This window comes from Tauraco erythrolophus, chromosome 5 (genome assembly GCF_009769465.1).
Source record: "Tauraco erythrolophus isolate bTauEry1 chromosome 5, bTauEry1.pri, whole genome shotgun sequence".
Lineage (NCBI taxonomy): Eukaryota > Metazoa > Chordata > Aves > Musophagiformes > Musophagidae > Tauraco > Tauraco erythrolophus.
In genome coordinates, this window is record NC_141469.1 from 55212370 (window position 1) to 55227113 (window position 14744).

At 38.4% G+C, this 14744-nt stretch overlaps 2 protein-coding genes across 5 annotated transcripts in view; one reads left to right on the forward strand and one right to left on the reverse strand.

Moving 5' to 3' along the window:
- Window positions 1–8828, forward strand: part of PCM1 (pericentriolar material 1) — a 46853-nt gene extending 38025 nt beyond the window's left edge. For all 4 annotated transcript variants that reach the window (XM_086612428.1, XM_086612429.1, XM_086612430.1 and 1 more), the window contains 7 exons: window positions 1730–1865; window positions 2801–2949; window positions 3890–3965; window positions 4861–5114; window positions 5334–5426; window positions 5535–5658; window positions 7607–8828. In XM_086612428.1, the coding sequence (XP_086468554.1) occupies window positions 1730–1865; window positions 2801–2949; window positions 3890–3965; window positions 4861–5114; window positions 5334–5426; window positions 5535–5658; window positions 7607–7632 (858 nt within the window). In that variant the 3' untranslated portion in view covers window positions 7633–8828. The remainder of the gene's footprint in view (window positions 1–1729; window positions 1866–2800; window positions 2950–3889; window positions 3966–4860; window positions 5115–5333; window positions 5427–5534; window positions 5659–7606) is intronic.
- A 1641-nt stretch (window positions 8829–10469) lies between these two features.
- Window positions 10470–14018, reverse strand: LOC104379549 (general transcription factor IIE subunit 1). The gene is made up of 4 exons (XM_009986850.2): window positions 13507–14018; window positions 11994–12195; window positions 11257–11483; window positions 10470–10849 (listed from the first exon to the last, which is right to left on the reverse strand). Exons 1-4 carry the CDS (start codon window positions 13952–13954, stop codon window positions 10470–10472), a joined length of 1257 nt encoding a protein of 418 aa, XP_009985152.1. The 5' UTR covers window positions 13955–14018.
- Between the last annotated feature and the right edge of the window lie 726 nt (window positions 14019–14744).

Below are 14744 nucleotides of genomic sequence, written 5' to 3' on the forward strand. Positions count from 1 at the left end.
ACTAGTGTTTATAAATCCATTAAACGTCATGGGGTTTATCTCCTTTCTTTTATTTTCAGTGATTTACTTTACTAAAGTAACAAAGTAAATTATATCTTCCCTTTCTTAATTTGAGTTGACAGTCTGGAAAATGACTACCAAAAAAAAAAAATCTGTCTTCATCAATGTGTCTTTGTTGGTATTATGTGCATTCAGTAAACATGACTTGGATATCAGTTTCTGGGTTGTTCTTGGTTTTATTCCTGTTTCTACTGCAGAGCCATTACCAGCGTAAAGGCTGTTTGATGCATTTCTTACAAAACATTACCTTGTTACCTTTCAAGAAGTGCACTCAGATCAAAAAGATAGTATTTAAGATGCTTTTCTATTTATTGTTGGTGACCTTAATGTAGAATGAGCTTTGCTTTAGGACTGACAGTTTGAAAGTCTAAAAAGAGTGAAGTTTATGTTGAATGCTACACAACTGAAATGGAATAATTTGTGATACTTGCTGAGCAGCTTTAGGGTAGGATCTTGTTTTTTCCTTTTAGTATTAATTTTCTATAGTTAAAAAAGAAAAGACCTGTTCTGAAGATGTTTGCTGTGGGATTTGGTCTGGGGCAGTTGCCTTTATTCTCAGCTCAGAGCGTCGAGAATGTATTTATTCCTTGAAGAATTAAATAACAAGAACAGTAAATAGGGATGTTTTTTAATTATTTTTAGCAATTAACATTTTATTTTTTAATTATTCGAAGAAGTTGTTTTACTTTCCTTCTTAAAGAGAAGGCAGATGTTCTCAATTGGGACAAATGGTACTTGAGGTCTTCAGAGTCACAGTCTGTGTGTGCTCTGACTATTAAACATTAGGGCCCAAAATTTCTCACCTCTCTAGGTTTATTTTGAAAGCCACTAAAAAAATCATTGTATTTGAGGAGAGGAGTTGTATATGAAGCTTTGTCTTTTCTGCTGGAATGTTCAGCTTTTTGCCAGTCAAGGGAAAGATAGAGGTAATGTACTAAGTCAAATGTTGAATGCTTTCCTAAATGGGCATAGGCGTATATATAGGCAGATATGGGCATAGAGTCAGTGCTTTCTTCTAGGTCTCAGAGCTTCTGTCACACTGCTTTCACTCTAAGTGAAACTTAGAATCTGTATATCACTTCTTGTGGTTGCTGTAGTGTAGAAGAGTCCTTTCAAGATTTGGAGACAAACTCAGATGTTTACTTTGGGTTTGTATAGACTAAGCAGAATTCTCTCACTCAAGGTAGTTACCAAATCATTCAGTAGAGAAACTGCTGCATCACTATTGCCAACGAAATGAGAAGCAGCAGTTAGGAATATTACTTATTTTTACTAGAGGTCATTTAGGAAAGGCAGGGAAGTCATTAGCTGGTAATAATGTAAGCGTGTCCTCCTTCCTTGTGATAGTGACAAATCTAATTTAAAGAAATCTTTTGTTAAGCTAACATGCTGATCGGTGTGAACCTTTTCAGGTAATGAAACACTCAGTTACGATGTCCTTGATAGCTGTGTCTGAAAAGTGCATGATCTCTTATAGTAGATTCTGATGCTCTGTTTCAGGAGTAGCTTTGTAGTATTTATTTCAAGGCCTTAAGGACTTCTTAAACATTAGGTTTTAGTCTGTAGATTTTTGATTTTGAGAAACAAAGGTGACTCCTTGATGCAGGAACCATAACTTAATCTTTAGATAAACAAAGATGAAATTGCACAATATGATTTGTTTTCCTAGGACAAGGATGAGACTGAAACTGTTAATCCAGTCCAGGACTCAGAAATGTATGATGGTAATGGAGTTCCTCAAAGTATTAGATCTGATGCATCTGATCAAGAAGATGAGGAAAGTGAAAGCGGTCCAGTGGCAATAAGTAAGTTACTGTTGCAGCTCATTATTCAATGCTTTCACTGTAGTTTTGAACAACTAATTCTACAACATGATTTGTGTGAAGTAATGCTGTGTAACAGCTGCCCTCACAGATTTTCTAGTTTGTTCCAGTGAAAGTTTTCCAGTGCTCTATTTTCCAGTGCTCTATTTAGTAGCATCACGTCAAGTAGGTCTGTAGAAACGTGTTGGAATCAGATTCATTGTGTAAGTTACAAATCCTGTCTCAGCTAAACTTAGTTTTTCAACCTTCAACCTGAAGGATATGAAGGCTGCTGAAATTTTTTGCAGTTCTGCATTTAAATGATTTTTGAATATGCTTCTCCTTAAGCTTGCATATTTTTAATATTTTTTTTATCCTGTTTGTCATTTAACACCAACTACTCATGGCTTGGTTTCCCTTATATTTACATTCTTCACACCAACTTGTTTAATAACTTGGATATTTCACACCAACACAGTGGTGCTTGTTGATGATATAGCTTCTGTGGAGCATATGGACCTTTGAAAGTAAGTCATAGAATCATAGAATGGTTAGGATTGGAAGGGACCTCAAAGATCATCTAGTTCCAACCCCTCTGCCATGGGCAGGGACACCCTTCACTATACCAGGTTGCCCAAAGCCTCATCCAACCTGGCCTTGAACACTTCCAGAGATGGGGCATCCACAACTTCTCTGGGCAACCTGTTCCAGTACCTCACCACCCTCAATGTAAAAAATTTCTTTCTTATATTCCTTATGACTGATATAGTCATCACTGTATCTTAATTTCAAAGAATGTTTTGAAGTACAAGTTACAACTGATGGTCGCAGTAAATTCACAAAAGGGATTTGGATTTTGCAGCCTGACTTTTACTCTGTCAGGCTCTGTCAATATGTAAATTCAATATGAAGATGGTTTTACATTGATTTGCTTTCAGGTTTATCAAAAGCAGAAACCCAAGCTCTGACTAACTATGGCAGCGGAGAAGATGAGAATGAAGATGAAGAAATAGAATTTGAGGAAGGACCTGTTGATGTGCAGACATCACTACAAGCCAGCAGTGAAACAGCAACTGAAAATGAACAGGTATCACCAAAGTTGTAAATGCAGAACAAACAGCCAGTGTATAGATTTTCAGACAGATATCTGTATATAACACTTGAGTGTTTCTTGTTGCACTATTTCATACTGACAAAAGTAGAAAAATGATACAAGAAATTACATGAAAGCAATAGCTGTGACATACGAAGTATCTATTGTTCATTCCCCACCTGAATTTATTATTGATATGGCTGATGCCAAAATGGGCAGGTGGACACACAGAACTAATGTCTAAATCTGCTGTCAGAGAAAATATTAAGCTGCAGTAGAAAAGATAAACTTTGAAACAAGCATCAACTTTTAAATGGTTATCTGATTCTTTGTCTGTGTTTGCTGACATCAAGTTCTAACTGGACTTCCCTTGTATTCTAGCATGCCTTTGATTTGTCTTTCCTCTTCATCATGTATTACATTATTGTAGAACAACAGTGAAATGTTGTTGGCTCCTGTTGTTAGTTTCCTTAAAAACATTTGGATGTGTGTGACCTGGTTCTGGAGACTTACCAGTTCTTTACATTTCAGTAAATAACATTTGACTTTTGAGTCTTTTGAAACTTTGATTTACTCAACAGCTACTAACATTTGGGTGAGGATGTATCTGGAAAATTTTATTTTACTTCAAAGGGTAAAACAATAGATCTTTTCAGTGGAACTAAAGAGTTTACCTGGGAACTACTATAGTGAAAAGAAAATTAAATACGTGGGTAAAACACACATATCAGTGTTAGTAGTTTCTTAAAGTGTAGTTGATGAGTTGATGAATCAAGAGTAGAACTTGCTATCTTTGTTTCAAACTAGTTAAAAGACAAAAGCGTGGAGCAAGTGTACAGTGTGTCTCTAGTTAGCAAGGAAGAGTAAATTAGCCAATAACCTATGAAGTTAATTAGTAGAATTTGTTGTAACTTGTTTTCACCTTCCCCAATAGACTTCAAACCAAGAATTGAATAAGACAAAAAGCAGTGAGATTTTGTTATCAGAACAAGAATCTGTTGATGTTAAAGGTAAGCCCAGTACACAGTAACTGGGAGATTTACACTTCTGTTTGAATTTGCATATTGTGTGAATTGTCTTGGACAGTGCCTGGGATATCTGTAATTAAGAGGAAGAACATCAATTTTGCAAGAGCTTACTGGGCTGGTTTGTTTTTTCATGGAACCCTATCAGTTGACTGGATATATCTGTGCTGTTACAGACACAGCAAACTTCTTAAGGAGGAAACTTGGAATAATCTTGTGTAGATGAGGTTTCGATGCTTGGCAGTAGCGTAAACTTCAGTTGATTGTTGCAGCCTTTGGCACACAACTGTAGCAGAGTTAATTTCTCTGTTAGAATATTTTGATGTTTAGGTTTGTCTAACACTTGCTTTTTCCGCTACTACCATTTACTAGCACTTGAAATCACTTTATATTTTAAAGATTTATTTCTGTGAGTAATGCTGTGTTGTAACTGATAAAGAAACAAGAAATCATTTTCTGTCAAAAGACAGAACCACTACTGGGTGGTATGAGTGTTACTTATAATCTAATTATTGTTATCTCCTTCTTTTCTTGTGTTTTTCTGTTGCAAATAGTGGTTTTGTTCTTAGTCTTTTTTTCATAGACTAAAAGCAGTATTCAAGTAGATCCTGTGTTGCCACAAGAATGTGGCAAAATGTTAAGGAATTTATTGTTCTGTATTATGTCTCCTTATACTTAAAATGAATATTTTTACAGTACGTCATATATTTCTGGAAGTTGGGTTTTCGTTGGTTTATTGTTTTGGGGCTTTTTTTTAAAGCGGTATGAAGTCAGAGACTTTGAATAATAATTTGTAAAAAAAAATAAATCTGAGATTTTTTTGTGTGCTCTGAATCTTTTACTGTCTCTACCTAGTTCAAATGTAGTTTTGTGGTTTTAGGTGAACAAGATGTGGCTACAATTTTGCCTCATTACCTCAATGTCATGGAGAATACACCACCTTTAACAGTCAATGCCCAAGAATCCTTTGTAACAGCCAGTATGAAAACAGGAGAATCAAGCTCACCTTTACCAGTAAATGACACTCAGACACTAGATACAACGTGTGTAGGAAACAAATCGTCTGCTGCAAGTTCTGAAAGCTCCATGGCCGGCAGCCCTGACACGGAGTCACCTGTGCTAGTGAATGAATATGTGCGTATATGTCCGTTAAGATACGTCCAAGAGAAAATAGAAGCTTTTTTTTAGTTCAGTGTTATTTCTAGTTTCCAGTCTTGTTCAGTTTTCATCTTCAAATGTGATACGGCCATTGTTTTCTGATATACTTCACTATAATATTTGAAAATTTAGTTGTGGAGTGAAAATAGAACAAAGCAGTGCTATTCCCTTAAATGTCGCTATTTCTATTAACAGGAAGCTGGTTCTGGAAATGTAAGTCAAAAATCTGATGAAGATGACTTTGTGAAAGTTGAAGACCTGCCCCTTAAACTTGCAGTGTATTCAGAGGTATTTTGCTATTGTTTGTGGGGTGGTTGTTTAGAAGTGCACACCCTAAATGTCTTAATTATCTAAACAGCAATAAGAATTTTGATTTTTGCTTTATCTGTTACAAAGGCAGATTTAATGAATAAAATGGCAACGGAGGCCCAAACCAACAGTTTGTCTGATGAATTACTGGATGGAGGTGGAGCTCAAGATCAAGAATTAGTAGGAGATGCCCAAACTCTGAAAGAACCTGGTAAAGATTGTTTTCTAAATCCTCTACAGCTGTTGGGAAAACACTCTGGAATGGCCTAGAATTTAAGTATCTTGTTATCACTGATTGAAGTAAGTTATCATGGTGCTGAAAGAAAATCCTTTTTTGTTATCATGCATTTGGAAATGATGTATTGATATGAAAAGATTTTGCCTTCCATGTCCCTGCTAATAAGTAATAAAAAATAACATATTTAAAATGCATGTATAACTTAATGGTTTTGAAACTTAATAAAATGGAATAGTATTTTTCTTTCTTCTTACACAAGCTTGGGTTTAATAATATTGTAAATTCTAATTCCTATTATCTGTTTTAATAATCATAGAATCATAGGACGGTTGGTGTTGGAAGGGACATTAAAGATCATCTAGTTCCAAACCCCTTTCACTAGATCAGGTTGCTCAACGCCTCATCCAGCCTGGCCTTGAACACTTCCAGGGATGGGGCATCAACAGCTTCTCTGGGCAACCTGTTCCAGTGCCTCACCGCCCACAGAGGAAAGAAATTCTTCCTTAGATCTTAGGGAAATTTACTCTCTTTCAGTTTAAATCCATTGCCCCTTGTCTTATCACTACATGCCCTTGTAAAAAGTCCCTCTCCAGCTTTCCTGTAGGCCCCCTTCAGGTACTGGAAGGCTGTTAGAAGGTCTCCCTGGAGTCGTCTTCAGGCTGAACAACCTCAACTCTCTCAGCCTGTCTTCATAGGATCATCTTTGTGTCCCTCCTCTGGACCTGCTCCAACAGGTCGTGTCATTATGTTGAGGACCCCAGAGCTGAACACAGTGTTCCAGGTGGGGTCTCACGAGAGCAGAGGGGCAGAATGACTTCCCTCGACCTGCTGGCTGCTTTGGATGCAGCCCAGGATACGGGTGGCTTTCTGGGCTGCAAGCGCACGTTGCTGGCTCATGTTGAGCTTCTCATCAACCAATGCCCTCAAGTCCTCAGAGCTGCTCTGAATCCGTTCTCTGCCCAGCCTGTATTTGTGCTTGGCATTGCCCCGACCCATGTGCAAGACCTTGCACTTGGCCTTGCTCAATAATGCTCAATATAATTTGCTGACAGACTGCTCAGTGTTTTTGTAATAGGTAAGTTGAACAGACTTTTCAGAAGAGTTAACTATCTCTCCAGGGAAAAGAGAATTATTTTTTATATGAAGCGTACTGTGAGGTAGAAGAAACTTTTAGAGTGTATGACAGCAATAAAGATTTGTCACTTTCATGAAACAGTATTTATGCAGCTACAAAAACTTAATGGTAAGGCTGGTCAAAGAAACCTTTCTTGGGTTTAATATAATGCTGCTACTGTGACACAAGTTACAGTATTCTGTTCTGACACAATTACGGTATTCTACGGTAACAGGCTTCTGTTCTATTGTTAAGCTCGTAGTTCTCTAGCGGAGGGTGTAATAATGGCATATCTAAATGCATGAACTCGATATTCTGGTGGTGGTAGTTTTTTGCTAGTGTAGCTAGTTCTGATTCCTCAAACAGTATAAGCTAATGAAAATGCCTTTTTTTAATGCAGTTGAAGTGACAGCATAGGATTTTCCAGAGTAGAGTGTGAAGGAAGGTGCATCTTTCGTTTCGTTTCTGTCACTGCCCATCACTGTTCCACTTGTAGCTATGCCAGCAGGAGTCTGTCATGACAGTTTGGTGAATACTGATGCACATGCCCAGTGTGGGAACAGTGGCTCAATGCCATGCCACACAAAATTGGTAGCTAGCAACTAAGCCATTCTTCATCTGCGTATGGGGGATGGCTGCAGCTGTTCGAGTAAGCCGTGGCTTAAAATGCTTGTGAAAAAAAGGTGAGGATGAGATATTTCATCAAGGTGCTTCAATGGAAACTTAGAAGCAGTTAAAATGTGGGCAAGAGCTGTGTTTGATGCATTGTAGCTGTTGGACAATAACGAGCATACTCTTATTTTACAGAAACTTTTGGAGATCAAAGTGCATGAGAATAACCTGAAGATATCTGCATTTATAAACTCCATGTATACAGATGCATACGGAAGATCAGCACTGATTTCTCAGAATTCTGGAAGTGTATAAAAATGTAAAATTTTTGACACGCTCCCTCTTAGGATAGGTATGTTAACTTCTGCCTGTGGCAGTTTGAACAGCTGGAACTGAATCCTCTTCTATTCAGTTTTGCTGCATTGTTCTTTTTCTGGCTTAATCTTTTTTATTTTTTATTGTGACTTGTTTAGTAATTTTAAAATTGTTCAAAATGGTAGTTTTAAATAAAGTTTGGACTTGTCTGTAAATCTGTCTTTCAAAAAACTTTCCTCTGGCTTACAAAATGGAATGCAGTTTGTCATTGGAAGTTAACTGACTAAGTGTTGCCATGCTTATAGCAGTTTCTTACTCCTTTTTAGTGGAACACTGCTAGTTTTCCTGGCTAGTTTTCTCTTGTCTCACTAAGTTTCTCCATCCTCTACAAATATGAGGTGTGGACACTGTACATACCTACATGTTGCCTTTATAGCCTAGAGTATAGCTGGTCTGTGGAAAAAAAAAAAAGTTCATGTTCATGGCCTGTGGAATTCACTTCTGTTAGCACATTGATCTGAGGTTTTGTAGTTAATTGCAGAAACCATCTGTATTTTTCTGCGTTTCCTGTTTTGCACTTCCAATACGCAAAGGGATAAACCTGTCTGAAAGTTTTAGTATCTTTTCACATGTAACACTTAACATTGCTGCAGTTGAAAGCCTGTAGAATTTGTGCCTGAAGTATTTGACTTTGTAAAGGGTTTTCATGTAGAAAGGAAGAAATTTAGGAAATTACAATTAAAGTTCATGTTAAAAAAAAAAAGTTTAAGTCAGCACCTGATGGCAAAGGCAGAATTAGGATTGTAGAAAAGTAGATTGGATAACTTGAACTCAAACAAAAATTTCTTCACTTTTTCAGATCAGAGTTGCTAATAACAGTCGTAAAATTGAGCCAGATACAGCTTATTCAGTGTATCTGTTGCATTATAGATGTCCTGCTTAAACAAATACAAGGCTTTTTTCTCACTCAGAGTAGTTAAAAAGCAATGGCCAATCTTTAATTCAGGATTGTCTTCCTTTTGAGGTTAGTTATAATAATATGGCTGTATGCTCTAGGAGACAGTCTAGTGATAGTGAAACCTAAATATTCCTGAAGTTTGAATAAAATGAGTGTGATCATTCCATGATTTCTTTTTTCAGTTTGTTTGGTTTGGGCGCCTCCAGGTCTTATGAGTGAATTTTCAAATGGCATATTACAATCACATGCCTTATCTCCAAAGACAAAAGTACATTAAAAGGTTTGAAGACAGCTTAGTTACAGTGCAGGCTTTAAACTCATGGTGATACTGTATGCAGGAAAAACTTTACAATTTTGAGGATAGAGGAAATACATTGTGGCAAAGGCAAACCTGTGAAAACAAAACAAAATTCAAGTGTTTAATCACTACCTTGGCACAAGAATCAGTCAGTAGACCTAAAAGAGGATATTTTCATAAAGTAGAACAAGATGATTTGTGCTTTCTAATTCATATAGTAAATCATTCTAAGCTGAAGAAATAGCATGAGCATGCACCATGCCTTGATTCTTGCCCTGGAATGCTGTGTATGAACAAGGCACTGAAAGGGTATTGTATTTGGTCATACTTTCTCTACTGTTTCTTTAGAATCACAGAATGGTTGAGGTTGGCAGGGAGCTCTGGAGGTCATCATATCCAATTCCCCTGCTCAAGCAGAGCCACTCAGAGCTGGTTGTCCAAGACCATGTCCTGGTAGCTTTTGAATATCTCCAAGGTGGGAGACTCTGCAACCTCTCTGGGGAACCTGTGCCAGTGCTCAGTCCCCCTCACAGTGAAAAAGTGTTTCCTAACATTTGGAGGGAACCTCCTGTGATTGGGTTTGAGCAATGGATAATGAATGTAGATTACAAGCACGCAAACAGGAGAATTGCTGAAGAAGTTAAGCTCTTGCTTGTATTCTGATGCCAGTCCTTTTACCTCATATGTAGTTCAGTTTGAGTAGAATGTGTTTTTCAATGGTAGTAGAGAAGCTATTGCTTGAAAAGATTGCTTCTCACATCTCATTCACACACTCTGCTGTAGAGTGTTTGATACATTGCTTGCTTGACCAAAGTGAATGTATTTTACTGTCCAGTATCCATTGCACAGTTTGTCACTTCAGAGACAGTTGTGGAACACAAGTACAAAGAATTCAGACAATTATTTTTAAGATGAAAGTTAAGAGGGCAGAGCTGGTTCTCTTCTGTAGCTAGCACAATTTAGTGATGCCTCTTCCCTGAGAGAGAAGTTGCTGTGTAACACCTGTCTGTTACTATTGTGTAGTGAATGACCTAACAAAATAGAACACACAGGTATGGAGTGAAACCAAATCATGTTGGACTTCGACTCATTTTCACTACTGGAAGTATCTGCTACTTCTGGAAAGAAGGTAAAATAATTGATTTCTTACTATAGATTGCAACATTGCTTTTGAACCTTTATTTTAGTCAGATTCCATTGTATCCTGAAATTATTTATGCTCCAAAGCTAATTACAGCATTTACAAAGTCTAAGCATTAGGAGAACAGAAAACCCATAGTAACTTGAGATTGCTTTTGCTGCAGTGCTAGTATTTTGAACCGTAGTTACCTACCACAGGATTACTGTCATGCATAACAGCAAGTAGTTCAAACAAAACTTAACCCTTCACTGGTGAACTTTGAAGAACATAAATTAAACTATTAACTGTCTTATTTCAAAAGAAACTCACCCATTCTGTACAAGTCTGCATCTTCATACAGTAGTATTTATTCAAAGACAGAATGGAACATTTCTTGTCCTACTTTTATATAAGCTTCTCTCTCTTCATTTGTCATGAGAGACACAAGCTCTGGATTCTCACTGACTTCGCCATATGAATGAGGCTGACCAGCTACCATTAGAATAGGACCTTGTGTTTCCTGTTCCTCTTCTTGTTCAAAGTTGCTGCCAGCTCTTCCTGAGTGCTTGGTATCTTCTTCAGACTCACTAGTATCAATGCTTGCTTCAGGTAGTTTGCTTACAACAACAGGAGCCTGGTCTGTGCTAGATGATGACTTGGATTCGTGGATCAGAAGGGTCTTGATGATTTCATTATCAGTGACAGTTTCTTTAACTCCTTTGTCTTTTTCTTCAGAAGCATTTGCTCCTAATATGCAATACTAAGTGTTAGAGGTATTGATAGTTTACAGTTACCATAGACACCCTACATAAATGATTTTTTTTCTACTCTGGATCTTTTTTACCCACACTTTAGCATTCTCTTGACAGTGCAGACATTTCCAAGAGCTTTCCACTTTAAAAGTTACCACTAATGTTACTGCACAGTTCGAGCCAAAAATTTCAGGACCTGGTACCAGACCTCTGGATTCAGGAATACTACCCAAATCAGTCAAAAGACTAGTTTTTAGAAACTTAAGATCTGATAGCTACTAGTGCAGAATTGAAGCATTACTCTTTATGTTAAGCCAAGCTCACTACATTTTCAATAGGAAAGCTGTATTTAAGTGCAGTAAGACTGCTGAATTTTAGTGTTTGCAAATGCTTAAAACTTACCATCGCTATTGTTAGTGTCTGTTGTTGCTCCTCTGACAGTGCTCTGTGACATCCAGATCGGTTGCTCTTTAGCTGCTTTTTCTCTTATTTTCTTCTTGGGTTCAGAGTCTTGGACATCAATAATTAAGTTTTGGGTGTACATATTGCCAAAAGAGGAACTTTTGTTGGCCCATTTTTCAGGTCGGCTGCAGGATTCCAGCACACTTGAACCCACCTTCTGATCAAAGCTGAATGAAATGTCACCCATTTTGGACAGGTTAAATTCAGGCAGGAATCCCCCAATTCACATTCAAAAAAAGACAAAAAAGCATATTTTGTCAGCAGACTAGCTTTAACAAGTGCTCTATATTAAATCCATTTGCGTTCCCCATTACCTCATCTCAGAGGCAAGTGATTCTGAATCATTGATTTTTGCACAGTTTCTTCAGTAGTGCATCTCTGGATGAAGCACACTGATAGAAAAACATTGCTTTCTCACAGAAAGGGCTGTGAACATTAGCTGAAGAAGAAGTCTGGAAAATTAATTACTTCTTCAAAGAAAAAGCAAAAAAACCCTATAAATGCCTAACAATAATTTAGAATGCCTTAGAAAGTACAGGCTTCTTCATTGAGCAGCTGACAGTACTAAAAGCAGAATGGAGTGGGAAGTAGGCTGCAAGTTCAGTATTTCAAAGATTTTACAACTGGAAAGTTGAGGGGTTTTGTATTGATCAGAAATTCTGGGGTTACATTTGTACCTTTCTGATAATTCTGGTATTTCTGTTGGCTGAGGCTCCAGCAAGTCATACGGCAGCACAATATCTTCAGTCTCACGCAGTAGCGCAAAGATAGGTTCAATCTGCTCATTGAATTTTGCTAGCAAGGTTCGAGCATCACGTTTAGGAAGTGCTGAGGCATCTTCCTCTACTTCAGTGTTGCAGTAAGTGCAGCGGAAAGTCTCTGCAACATTATCCAAATGGGAAATTCTCATGTTTGTAGAATGCAGAAGATCAGCAGTACCTTGTTAAGAAATCCACAGCCTGGACAATTACCAAAATATTCTGACTTCATTAGACTTCATTCATTTAGTCTTATTAACTAGGGGAACTCAAGTTATAAAGGCAAGCCGGTTAACTTTGATTTTTTTTTTTTGAAGAGGAGGACTGATACTCACACACTTGCTCTGCAAGAGAGAAATGTCTGTATTGGGAAAAATAAGTTGGCTAGACAGAGTATCATCAGATAGTAGGGTTTACTTTTCTCTGATCTCATCTTTTTCTTAGTTCATAACGTAAGAAAATAAGACATTTGCAAGCATAAATAGCATCTGGTTTCAGTTGTTCAGAGTTGTAAAGTTCAGAAAGACTCATTTAGAATCAAAGCATATGCTAAAAACCTATATTTCTGTCTTAAGGAAAGAAAAGATAATCAAAGCCTATTCTGTTGAAATATCTCATCAGCCTCAGTGTTTGCATTTCAGTACCTTGGAACAAAAAGTTGTTTTTTGCTAACTGGCAGTACACTAACTTCACCTTTGATGTTTCAAGTTAGTCCTATAAGATTCATTCCCCCTGGCTCTGGTGTCCCTTTCAGGTACTGCGACCCAGACGTTAACACAGCAGCTGCGTTTAGAGCAGCATATTGTGATATGGTGCCATTTTAACTCATTTTGAAAGAGTACTCTCTGTGTAGTTATCTTCATTTTAGAGAAGAGAAACCCGCAAGCTCTGATGCCACTTCTTCTATGGCTGTGTCACGTTACCTTGGGAGGAGCCCGAGCTTCCGTGTTTCCAGCACAAGAGTGACAAGAGTGCCTCTCCTCTGCTGCGGAGCTGCAATGCACTTATTACAGTAGGTGGCTGCAAACAGCTTTATCCATCTTGTCCATCTCTTCCATTGGAAGAATTGAACACACAAATGGATTAACTAACAAATTCAACCAGAGTAAAATAAGTCCTGTATTCTTATTTCCATATGAGGAAGGGGGACTCGCAAGACTCGCATGAGTTATCTTAACCCAGGTTAAGATGTCTTGTTCCTAGCAAAGCTGAGACCTGAAATCAGATTCCCAGCCTCAGTTCATATATTCAAGATTATTCTTCGGAGACAGCTTTTTCTCTTATGGTCACCTCTCAGCTTCTCCTGTCCTAGGCAAACAAGCAGCATATCCTAACAAGCATGCTTTTATTGCAAAGTTCACACAGGAGCCAGTTTTGTGCTATCAGAGTTATTCTTTAAGGTAAGAGCAAATAAACAGCATAAGTGACATACCTGTGAATATGTCAAAGAGCTGATTGACTTCTAGGTCCGTGTAAGTGCTGGAGCAAGATGGACATTTGAAGGAAGACCTGGTAGTTGAATCCCGCTCATCTGCTTCTATTTTCCGGCGTACATGATCCAGTTTGTATTTTACCACATCCACCAGCACCTTGTAATTGATGTAATAGTAATTGTGCCGGGTGCTCTTCCCGTTAGGCCCCGTTTCAACCCGCATACGCAGCTTCACGAGCTTGTATGCCTTGAGCGTGTTGAGGACAGTACGCAGTTGTTTACGCTCGTACTTGAGCAACTGCAACAAGTCATCCTCTTTCACACAGGGGTAGCGGATCAGTACATCGAGGGCCAGGGAGTACTCTACTCCGTAGAAACCACGCACTATATATTTGGCCAGGCGCTTCAGGGCTGCCGGCACCTCTGTGGTAACGTTTTGCTCTTCCATCAGGAGCTAAACCGCTGTCAGAAAGAGAAGCGCTGTACAACAAGCAGAAGGGAGGTGAGCTGTAGCCAACCTTTCCTAGCGCTCACAGGCAGGTGCAAAGCAGGGCGTCTGCTGCGCTGAACCTCTGCAAGCGTCTTCACTGACTAGATTAATGTAAAATCCTTAACTTGCACGTGGGGATGGGGGAGGTATCGATAGATATCAAAGATTACCTAATTTCCAAGTACAATGAGTACACCTGAAATACTCACATCCTCTTGTGTAAAAAGCCACAGCAGATATCTAGGAAAAAGGTCACAATAAGTCCACAACAATCCTCTTTACAGAAGACAGCACAGTTAGCTTACGTCTCTAGGTCTGCCTGAAGCATCTGTTTTCATTTGCAGCCAGCCAAGTAAGATCGAAGTCAATGCTATACACCTTTGAAAGTAAGGCTCAGGACACAAGCTGGGCAAGAAACCTTTACCTTAATTCCTAACAGTATGGAAAATAGATGAGACTGTATCTCCCTTTGCCTGAAAGCCACAAGAGTTGTCTGAGCACCTTTTAGTATGCTCTTTGTGATTTTTCTGCTGGCTGCTGTGGTGAATGAAACCAAGGCCCCGCAAAGCAGGGGCACAGGATGCTCCATCTTGTCTGACAACTGTCCTCACTCAGCACAGGGTGTTTGAGGCTGTGTCTGCTTGTTCCACCACACTAAATCACCAGGGAGCATTTGTAGCAGAACATTTTCCTCTTTAGTACTCTTCTCCCCTGTAGAAATAGGGCTTCTGGCAATAAGAAATTCCTG